At 33.4% G+C, this 10,343-nt stretch overlaps 3 protein-coding genes across 3 annotated transcripts; 2 read left to right on the top strand and 1 right to left on the bottom strand.

Annotated features, from left to right (window-relative positions):
* Window positions 1-1,220: 1,220 nt before the first annotated feature.
* On the top strand, window positions 1,221-2,664 carry LOC130054972 (uncharacterized). Its single transcript, XM_056166109.1, has 3 exons — window positions 1,221-1,701; window positions 1,914-2,053; window positions 2,349-2,664. Exons 1-3 carry the CDS (start codon window positions 1,303-1,305, stop codon window positions 2,662-2,664), a joined length of 855 nt encoding a protein of 284 aa, XP_056022084.1. The 5' UTR covers window positions 1,221-1,302.
* On the top strand, window positions 2,016-4,613 carry LOC125652412 (uncharacterized). Its single transcript, XM_048881606.2, has 5 exons — window positions 2,016-2,053; window positions 2,349-2,650; window positions 2,794-2,916; window positions 3,092-3,284; window positions 3,814-4,613. The coding sequence occupies exons 3-5, from the start codon at window positions 2,796-2,798 to the stop codon at window positions 4,340-4,342; spliced, it is 843 nt and encodes a 280-aa protein (XP_048737563.2). The 5' UTR covers window positions 2,016-2,053; window positions 2,349-2,650; window positions 2,794-2,795; the 3' UTR covers window positions 4,343-4,613.
* Window positions 4,614-4,949: 336 nt separating this feature from the next.
* On the bottom strand, window positions 4,950-9,054 carry LOC125652413 (uncharacterized). The gene is made up of 4 exons (XM_048881607.2): window positions 8,711-9,054; window positions 6,858-7,032; window positions 6,261-6,441; window positions 4,950-6,097 (listed from the first exon to the last, which is right to left on the bottom strand). The coding sequence occupies exons 1-4, from the start codon at window positions 9,020-9,022 to the stop codon at window positions 5,263-5,265; spliced, it is 1,503 nt and encodes a 500-aa protein (XP_048737564.2). The 5' UTR covers window positions 9,023-9,054; the 3' UTR covers window positions 4,950-5,262.
* Window positions 9,055-10,343: the final 1,289 nt, after the last annotated feature.

Here is a 10,343-nt window from a genome sequence, read left to right as displayed (position 1 = left end):
ACATGAAAGGTCTTTTCGTAAAGAATGCTTACACAAAATATGAAAGCCCTAACTTGAATAGTTCTATTCAGAGATATTTTTAAAGTTGAATTTACAAACTTTAATTCCCTTCACCCAAGGATGAGTTATGCTAAGTTTGATTGAAATTGGCTCAGTGGTTCTTGAGAAGATTTTAAAATGATGCCACCAAATTTTTACGAATTCTTAATTATCTTAACTTGCAATTCATTTGATCAAACTTGAATCCTGTTTACCCAAGCATGCTTGTGGCAAGTTTGTGGTTGTGGAAGAGAAATCGAAAATGTTAAAAATTAACGGGTAGACGATTAGACAGATTGACGCTGGACAAAAAGTGATCAGAATAGCTCACTTGATCTAGTGTAAGAACTTGATTGGTACATAATCAAATCTTTTGAGAAGCCATTCAGGCTTCACAATATATAATCACACGACCAACCAAGTTCATATCCTAGTGAATTTTTAACATATACATTTATTCACAGGGGCTAAGCCCGTTTTGGGCCCGAACTGTGATACCATAAATATAGAAAGGGGTCTAACTCTCACACAGATAAAAAACTAACCACTCGCTTCAAATGCCTAAAAAATCTTAAACTAAGTAAGCTATGCGTAGTTTGTCGTTTTCCTTGCATAGATTAATGTTTTAACTACTTGCATGCCAAATTTCAAGTCACTGGTTCTTAAAATAACAAAGATATACGTCATCCTTCTCTCGATTTCACTTGTTTATTTTTACTAGGACATTTACCGGTCCAGGTCACGGAGTCGTTTCTCGCCTATGACAGCAGCGAAATTCAGACTAGTATGGAAGATTTCGGACCTGTCAATTAAAATTTCACATCAATTATACGCTACTTACTTCCTCATATTTTAATAATGTTCTTCATGTAGACGTTACACGACTTATTTTTCCTCAGCAGCATCAACTGTTGACAAGATCTGCCATTTTAATGAATACACTAAATACCCGAAATGTCTAAAACTTTAAAGAAGGGGAAAATGGGTAATAATAATCTAAATGAAATAGAATAAACAAAAACAAAAAATTATAAAAGCCAAGAAATAATGTTCAATTTCCTTCTCTAAGTGCAATATCACAAGAATAATGTTTTGATCAGTTTTAAGGTATTTGAGATTTTAAGTCTATCGGGTATTTAGTGCGTTCATTAAAACGGCAGCTCTTGTCAACAGTAAGCCTTTTCACGATAAATCTCGCACATGCGCACAAATGCTTCCGGACGGCAACCTTCGATCATGTTTACGTTGGTTACATGAATTATAATGACAAAGCGGGAGAATTTGAACAAACTAAAGGTAAATGATCTGAGAAATATGGTGGTAGATGTTGGCATTGATGTTAAAAGAAAGAAAAAAGAAGAAATCATTCAGGAATTGCTGTTAAGTCAGACTGAAACTTCGATTTTAACACCGATCGTAGAAAAAGACGCACTTGAATCTCCGCTAGTAGGATCGTTTCAGGACAGCTTACCACCATTCAACGTTGTTGCTTATGAAAGTCCGGGTTACTCGTCCATCCCCACTATAACATTTAGTGATATCTATAGTTATATGATCGAAAGACCAACAACATATGGTGGTACAGCAAGCAATTTCAAGGGCTTGGACAGATCTGTGAAGCACTTTGAAGCCGGTGACGTCCAAGATATTAAAGTGTCAAAGGTAATTTTTTTAAATAGACCTATTAAATGAGAATCTTTTTTCCACAACATTTACTCTGATTTGTGAAATAGTCATCAATATTAATTGTACTAGCACATGTATATAAAAAGTGCATGCTCTACATATAGAAAAATTGTTAGGCCTACTGTATACAACATTATTTAGGGTTGTTTTTTATTTAATCTGTTCAAAGTTGTACACATTCTTTCCAGATAAATAGTTCTGTCATATATGTCAGAGCAAAATGTCAGGCATCTATGAGGAAACAGCAATATCAGGTTTTCATTTGCATCCCGACTACAAATGCAGGCAAACCAAATGTACAGCATGGATACTGTCAGTGTCCTATTGGGTAATTTATTTCACCAAATAAAAAGTAAAATTCTTCTAAAAAGCTGGGTTTTAGATAATTAGAAACTTAGCTTTTCAATTTTATCCAGAAATCATAATTGCCACAATTATGAATTTAAAATGATTTCATATTAATGATATATCTTTTATGATTGTATATTTCTTTTAATCAATTGAAAATATACAACACTTTTCTTCAGAAAAAAAAATATGTTTATAGGCATTTGATTACTCCTTTATAACAGATTATATTATTATTAAAATTAATTTTGTTGTTCCTTTTTATGAATGTGTAGGTTAGCACAGGCATGTAGTCACATAGGCGCCCTACTTTTTGCATTGAGTCATGCAAAAACTAATGAGACGACTTCAGAGAGCTGTACATCTCAACCATGTAAATGGATCATTCCTGGGCGACAAACAAAACCAATCGGACCAATCAGCACTTCGCCCAAGAAAAAGCTTAAATTGGCAGATACTGAAGAAAACCTTGATCCACTCGCAGCCTATGATCCTCGCCATTCAGATGACAAAGACATAAATATTAACACCACTCTGTGGCAGTTAAAGGAATTAAGAGATGTCTTTCCACATACAGGTATTAAGGATTGAATTTCAACAGGAAAAATTTACTTGTATAGATATTAGTATTTATAGATTTTAACAATTTTGTATAGTTAATTTTGAGGAGTCATTATGTCACCAATAGATGTCATTCATAAACATACACTTATTTTGTAGGGATGTCCCACTTGTGGAATATACCCGACCATGCCCCAGAAGTCATAAAGGAAATGGAGGTCCAGGATATTGAAGATCCAATGGTGACAAGGATGAAAAATCTTATATTTTGTGAGGATAATGGTAAGGAATGAAAAAATAATTCATATATACTATATAACTATACTGAAAGCTGCTAAATTTATAGATTTCAATTTGATGGACATCAATATTATTTAAGAATATGCAAAATACTAACCATCATATGCATCCTCAGTTTAATATAATGATTACCTGATGATTAACTTTTACATTTCAGCACCTCAGATTACAATTGATCACGAATTGGTTGAATTTATTGAGACGAGTACAAGAGGCCAGAGGACATCAGAAATGTGGCAGAAACTACATATTGGTCGTTTAACCAGTTCCATATTTGGTGATGTATTGAAGGCTGGACCCAATCCAAAGTCTTTGATCAAGCAAATTGTAGAGGGGTCTAGTCTTCAGAAGTAAGTTGTGATAGTTTATGACTTTATAATACATGGGCATACGTGTGTATATAGGTAATGCGGAATACAAATACAGTGTAAAGATAAAACCAGACAATTATTCCAAGCTAGGCCCACAATTCCTTAAAGTCAGGCTACATTTAATGTAGCTGGCATTATTCTCCAAGCTAAATATTCATACTACATCTGTACATATAATATAAATTTGTAACATTGCAAAGTATCCGTGCACTACTAGGCGGGTGTTCTAACTACTGAGCTACCCTGGCTGATATCATTAATTTAATATAAATTGTTGCTTTCATATGTTGATATGGAAAACATAATATTAGAACTAAAATTATCATTATAATGTTATGAATGTAATACATTTATTATGAATGATAACATATGGGGATAAAAAACTTTAATATATACAATGTACTTGATCGCCATGCTGTATTTCTTTTGTCATCATTTTATTTGATATACATATAACTAAAATTGTGCGGGCCTTCTTTCCCTAGGTTAAAGTTCTGTGTATTTATAGGTATGCATCTCTGCCACCAGCTGTTCAGTGGGGACAACAAAATGAGGCAAAGGCACGCTCAGAGTATGTCAATCTGAAGACTGCCACAAACAACAATTTTAAAGTTGAGGATACAGGTCTCACTTTGTGCACAGATAACTCATTTTTGGGTGCCTCCAGTGACGGGAGAGTTTTTGATGGTGACAGCATAGGTGTACTAGAGATTAAGTGTCCATACTCCATCAAGGGAACTCAAGTAACAACAATGGAAGTGAGTGCGATTGTTGCAATGGGATGTCCAAATTTCTCTTTAGAATATAGTATGGAAGGACCACGTCTCAAAAAGAGCCACAAGTTTTATGCTCAAGTTCAGGGAGAAATGGCAATTATGCGATTACCATGGTGTGACTTTGTAGTATGGACAGACGCTGCTCAGAACAATATTTGTATTGACAGAATATATTTTGATTCAGAGTTTGTGTCCTCTATGATGCCTAGACTTATTGAATTTTATATGCATCACATTATCCAGTTACAGAGCTCCAGATAATTTCTATTATTTATCTACTTTTAAGATTTTTAATCTGTTCAAATTCTGTTTTCCTGAGATATAGTCATTAAAGAGCAATGTCACTTTGAATTTTATTCTCCTAATGGATAGAAGTAATGCCTTTCCCAATTCAGAATTTGATAAACTTCATAATGCATATTTCTGCAAAAAATCCTCATCCTTAAATATCTGAAGCTCTGAAGTTACATTTACAATGTATCATTTGAACTTATTGCTTTATAAAAGAAAAGTCTGACAATAAAGTTGAAATTTCATCATACTTGTATATATATATATATATATATTATGCACTTCTGACAGGAAAGACAATTGATTTTTTAAAATTTGATTTAGATAACCACACATATCATTGTTTGTTGTACAGTATACAAAAGCCAAATCATGCCATGATCAACATGCATAATCAATAATTCATTAATCAATAATTAATTAAGTTTTGAAAGAAATTATTTCATATAATCTATCCCAAATGTATAAACAAGTGTCAATATCTTTGAAGAACAGTTTCAAATGACTGCAAGTGTCATTTTTATCAGATAGCAATGGATTTCTACATTAAACTAAAAAATATCACAAACCAACTGGAATCACACCATAAATATGGCAAACATGGTTTATAAATATACATGAACAAGAAACGTGTAACATATGTTCAAAAGTAGAGTTGTGTACTGATCACTTAAATGAAGCATAAGAATCATTTTCCCTTTAACATGTTCCACCATAAATGTTTTGTTCTCCTAATTATCAAATTCCAAAAATAAAAAATATGTTGACATGAGTTCAATCAGAATAATTAGTTTGAAATCATTTTGAATTACAATTTGTCATTTTCATCAGTCTGAAATCAATTAAAGCAGCACTTCCTATAAAAATACACTCATGTACATAAATGGAAATTAATTTGTAATTAATGGCACATCAAGATTTGTTAGCCAACAAATCACCTGGAAAATTTTAGTGACTAATGGTTGCAAAGTTATAGGCATAACACCATCCAAAATATGGAAGTTTTTAACTCGACCTATACTCCTCTCTACATGTATTCTTAATGAGGCTATCTCCTGTGTTTTGAAAACTTCATCTGTTGAAAATTGCGGACATGCACCTCTAAATGGAGGAATGTTCAAATTACATTTTTTATTTTCCAACAGATCTCTTATCGTAAAACCTTTGTCCGCCATAACACTGTCATTTTCATCTAACAGATCTATAATACCTGAATTAATTGTCAGTTCTCTGTCAGATACCTTACCTGGCCAACCTTCAGATACAAAAGAAATAACACCTGATGGTGTGATGCCAACAAGAAATTTCACAGTTGTATGATGTTTGTAGTTAGAAAATGTCATACTCTGATTTACAAGACTAGAGGACTTCTGTATAAAAAGTTCTGTACAGTCGAGTATAACTCGAACAGATGAATACTTTGATTTAAAAGATAATGGCATTGTTCTGTCAATGATATCACGTGCAGGAAATGGATTTAAAGATTTCAGTTCACATGCAAGTAAAGAAATCCAGGTGGCAAAATATTTGGAAAAAGTACTCTCTGATATACCAAATCTATGGGCAATATCAGAGGTAAACAGTCCTAGTCTAAGTCTAAGAAGGACAGCAAGTAACTGGTCAACCAGCTCCAATGACCCCTTAGATTTCCTCTGTCTGTCTGCTGTCAGGTATGTGTTGGAGCCAATCCAGTACCTCATTCTCTCTGCCTTTGGTCTCATGGAGCTATATTAAAAAAAAGGATTAAATTATGTATTAGGATTATACAGCAATAGAAAAACATGCAATGCAGATCTATATTTGAATGATGTAAAACTTAGCGAAAAGTAACTAAAATTACAAAGCTATCTACCACTATGTTCAAATGTGACTAAATTTGTATGCCTACTTGAAAAGCCACATAAACACTGCAAAAGAAGGCAGCCCAGTGTAAAACTTTGTCTTGGCATCATCGTTGGCAATCTTCTCTACATTCCAAATGTATCTGGAGCGTTCTCTCTTGAGGTCGTCTAACTCCTTCTTCAAGGCAAGGTTCTCCTGTAGCAGAGGGTCAGGGTCACACTGTACACCTGTAATTAAAAGATAACATTAAGGATTGAGACCAGACAGATGGGTGTCTGATGACAACTTTAAATTTGAATAGTTTGGTCAAGAAAGGACACAAAACAGTGGTGGGAGAGTCAAGAGCCCCACAAGTTACCCAACAATGACCAGTATACACATAAAAGTATGTGATTACTGATGTTTCTTTCATGAAATAGTTTATGATTTATAGATTTTATTTAATTCAATCTCTCATTTTTTAGGGGGTGGGGGTCTTAACAACAATAATTATAGTAGACCTCATTCATATTTTCGTAAGACTTTGACATTTGATCTGGCCAACATGTTCAAAATTCAAGCCTAAACAATTAAATTCTGTATCTATATTCAATAATTTTTAAAACCTCTTTGAAATATTAATATTTTCTTTTTTTATGTGTACCTTCATCTTTCAAAGTCTTTATATCAACATCATCAAGAATCATATTCTCATCATTGTTGTTGTTGATGTCTTGTAGACAGTCGGGTTGTGATGTATAATAGCTATGTGAGTACAGACTGAAGTCGTGGTGTTTCTGCATCAAAAGTCTCTCTGTTCTATCCGTCTCGTTGATTTCCTAAATTTTTTTTAATCATTTATATATATATATATATATATATATATATATATATATATATATATATATATATATATATATATATATGGTCATAATATATAAAACATATAATGCAGTTAAATTGTGATGTAACTCAATGTGAATAATTTTATCACAGTAGCTAACTCAACTGTCATTTCACCTCATATCAATTACAATATGGAAAAAAAATCAAACAACATGAGCGTTCTTTCATAAATTGTTATTCTTACAATTTGAATAAAATTTTAGGCTAGATATTGACCAAGGATGTACAGCAACTGGCTATTAGTGAGTCATCATTTCATTTTATGACTATTTATTTGACATATGTCTTTTTAAAAAAGACTTATTGCAACATTATCATGGGTCATAGCAACTTTTGGATAAAAAAATATATAGGAAAAATAGAATTTTATCATCAGAAAGTAGGACAAAAATAGGATTTTCTAAAAACGAAAATATGACCTTTATAGGACAAATTTATTAACAATAGTTTTTAAAATTTGACAGACTCCACCTCCCCTCACATCTGTCCACAAATACCTTGATCACTCTTTACTTTAGAATATAAAATATTTGAATTTCCAAAGTTACTAGTGTGGTGTTTAGTTCTACTAATGAAAGGTACTTTTCAAGTCATCAAAATTGTGTGTTACATGTATCATTTTTGCAATTGGTTGCCATCCATTAACAATTGAACATTTTCAACTTCTTGATAACTACCAGTCCAATTCTTTTTCAAATTTGGTATGAAACATATTTGGGGCAAGTGGAACATAAATTGTAAATTTCAGGACTCCTGCACCTCTGAGGCCTTAGGGGTGGGACAAAAACTGCTAAATATTTACCAATTTCAAAAATATTCTTTTCTACAACCACACATGTGCAAGACAAATGATGTAGAGCAGAAAGACTACTACCAAAATTGTAAATTTCATGATTCCCTGGGTAGAGAATCTGAGCCCAGGGTAGGGTCAAACATAGTATATATAGTGTTTAAGTGTAAACACTTAATTATATCATTGATACTAAATTGAAACTAAATGGATATTTTGGAAAGAAAAGATATTCCTTTACCAAAATTGTGAATTTGATGATCCCAGGGATAGGGATTTTGGTATCAGGGTGGGACCAAAATGGCCAGTTATTAAATGTCAGAACATAAGGCATTAAGTACTGTTTCAATTCTTTTCAAATTCGGTATGATACATTGTAAATTTGAGACTAATTCTTTATGACATTATAGTAATTTGAAGTTTTTTTCTTTTCTTTGGTGATTTCATAAATCATTTTCAATCATCAAAGCATCAGCAGAAAATTTGAACAGTTTTAAATAATTAAGAGAAGAAGAAGAAAAAAACTGGACAAAGTGACCTCAAAATTAGTTTTCAATGAAATACATAGTGAAAAATGGAATGACTCACTTATGGCCATACACTGAGCAGTATATATACATGTATAATATATGAATCTATATATTAATTCACATAGATTACAAAAAAAAAAGCACATTGATTTTTTTTTCATTAAAAAAGAACAACGAAGAGACTTTGGACAGAACTCATTTATCCTAATGAATTCATTCATCTCTACGTCAATAGTTAAAGATGTACGTTCTACCTGTGTAAAGTCATCGTAGAGTAAACATTCAAATCACCTGAAGTAAATTCCTTTTACTGTGTCTTTCCTCTCGAGCAGCCTGTGTCTCGGATGGTTCCCTTGTCTTATACGAAAACAAAGTCGGGCGATAGTTGATATCCGTGGGGTCGTCACTATGCCAAGAATCAACAAAAAGCTCAGAGCATACCCTACTGTACTCATTTGGGGCCCAATTATTTCTGTTTATTGTCTTGATCCATGCGGCTCGCTTTCTTCTGTCTTTGGGAAATCTGAAAAAACTTACACCTTTCTCTTTTGCTTTACTTCCTTGTCGGTTCGAGCATTTAAATACAACGCACTGAATGACCATGATTTGTTGTCAATATAAACATACAATGGAACGCGGATGTTGCCGTCCGGAAGCGTTTATGCGCATGTGCGAAGTACAGTCCCGCAGTTATCGTGAAAAGGCTTGTTGATGCTGCTGAGGAAAAATAAGTCGCGTAACGTCTACACGAAGAACATTATTAAAATATGAGGAAGTAAGTAGCTTATAATTGATGTGAAATTTTAATTGACAGGTCCGAAATCTTCCATACTAGTCTGAATTTCGCTGCTGTCATAGGCGAGAAACGACTCCGTGACCTGGACCGGTAAATGTCCTAGTAAAAATAAACAAGTGAAATCGAGAGAAGGATGACGTACATGTATATCTTTGTTATTTTAAGAACCAGTGACTTGAAATTTGGCATGCAAGTAGTTAAAACATTAATCTATGCAAGGAAAACGACAAACTATGCATAGCTTACCTAGTTTAAGATTTTTTAGGCATTTGAAGCGAGTGGTTAGTTTTTTATCTGTGTCAGAGTTAGACCCCTTTCTATATTTATGGTATCACAGAGTTCGGGCCCAAAACGGGCTTAGCCCCTGTGCATTTATTTAGTTCTAAAATACTCAAGTACTTTTACAAGATGCCACAACATTTTCACTAAATTCCTAACCATCTTCCCTTGAAAACAAGTGTGGCTCTTCATTTGAAAAAAATAGAATCTTTTTTACCAAAGCATGTTTTTGGCAAGTTTGGTGAAAAGTTTACATATGGATGCAGGTGAGCTAAAATTCAAAGGATAACAGACAGACATAACTATATATATGTTCACCTTGGTCAAAATGAATTGATTGAGATTACGAGTTCATTTTTTCAGCAAGGTCAACGGTGTTGTGGTTATCTGAAAATATGCATGATTAATCTTACAATTTGTGAAAATTCAAAAGCATACATGCACCTTATCAAATGTATGTTTAGTGCAATGCATGCCTCAACCTATCATTAGGTCAAATGCTGTCTGACGTGTTTCATTGTTAAGCTGTTCTTGGCACACTGATTTTGACTGCGGATAACTCCGTTTACCTGATCAGGATATAGGGCTCACGGCGGGTGTGACCGGTCAACAGGGGATGCTTACTCCTCCTATGCACCTGATCCCACCTCTGGTGTGTCTAGGAGTCCGTGTTTGCCCAACTATCTATTTTGTATTGCTTGTAGGAGTTATGAAATTGATCACTGTTCGTTATCTTCACATGAGTTAAATTAATATTGAATATTCCCTTATTGATTCAATGTTAGTTGAAATATTTTGTAATTTGATTTCTTCCTATTTACCATGAGCGATGTAAGCTGTCTTGAGGAT

Source organism: Ostrea edulis, chromosome 5, assembly GCF_947568905.1.
Source record: "Ostrea edulis chromosome 5, xbOstEdul1.1, whole genome shotgun sequence".
Classification (NCBI taxonomy): domain Eukaryota; kingdom Metazoa; phylum Mollusca; class Bivalvia; order Ostreida; family Ostreidae; genus Ostrea; species Ostrea edulis.
The sequence above is the reverse complement of the archived record's forward strand: the minus strand, read 5'-3'. Positions and strand labels throughout refer to the sequence as shown.

Coding starts and splice junctions, on each gene's coding strand:
- LOC130054972 (XM_056166109.1), top strand. CDS start 1,303: ATGACAAAGCGGGAGAATTTGAACAAACTAAAGGTAAATGATCTGAGA. Junction 1,702..1,913: donor AAGATATTAAAGTGTCAAAG/GTAATTTTTTTA, acceptor CATTCTTTCCAG/ATAAATAGTTCTGTCATATA. Junction 2,054..2,348: donor TACTGTCAGTGTCCTATTGG/GTAATTTATTTC, acceptor ATGAATGTGTAG/GTTAGCACAGGCATGTAGTC.
- LOC125652412 (XM_048881606.2), top strand. CDS start 2,796: ATGTCCCACTTGTGGAATATACCCGACCATGCCCCAGAAGTCATAAAG. Junction 2,917..3,091: donor TATATTTTGTGAGGATAATG/GTAAGGAATGAA, acceptor TTTACATTTCAG/CACCTCAGATTACAATTGAT. Junction 3,285..3,813: donor GAGGGGTCTAGTCTTCAGAA/GTAAGTTGTGAT, acceptor GTGTATTTATAG/GTATGCATCTCTGCCACCAG.
- LOC125652413 (XM_048881607.2), bottom strand. CDS start 9,022: ATGGTCATTCAGTGCGTTGTATTTAAATGCTCGAACCGACAAGGAAGT. Junction 6,442..6,857: donor AAAGACTTTGAAAGATGAAG/GTACACATAAAA, acceptor TTTTAATTACAG/GTGTACAGTGTGACCCTGAC. Junction 6,098..6,260: donor GTGTTTATGTGGCTTTTCAA/GTAGGCATACAA, acceptor TTTTTAATATAG/CTCCATGAGACCAAAGGCAG.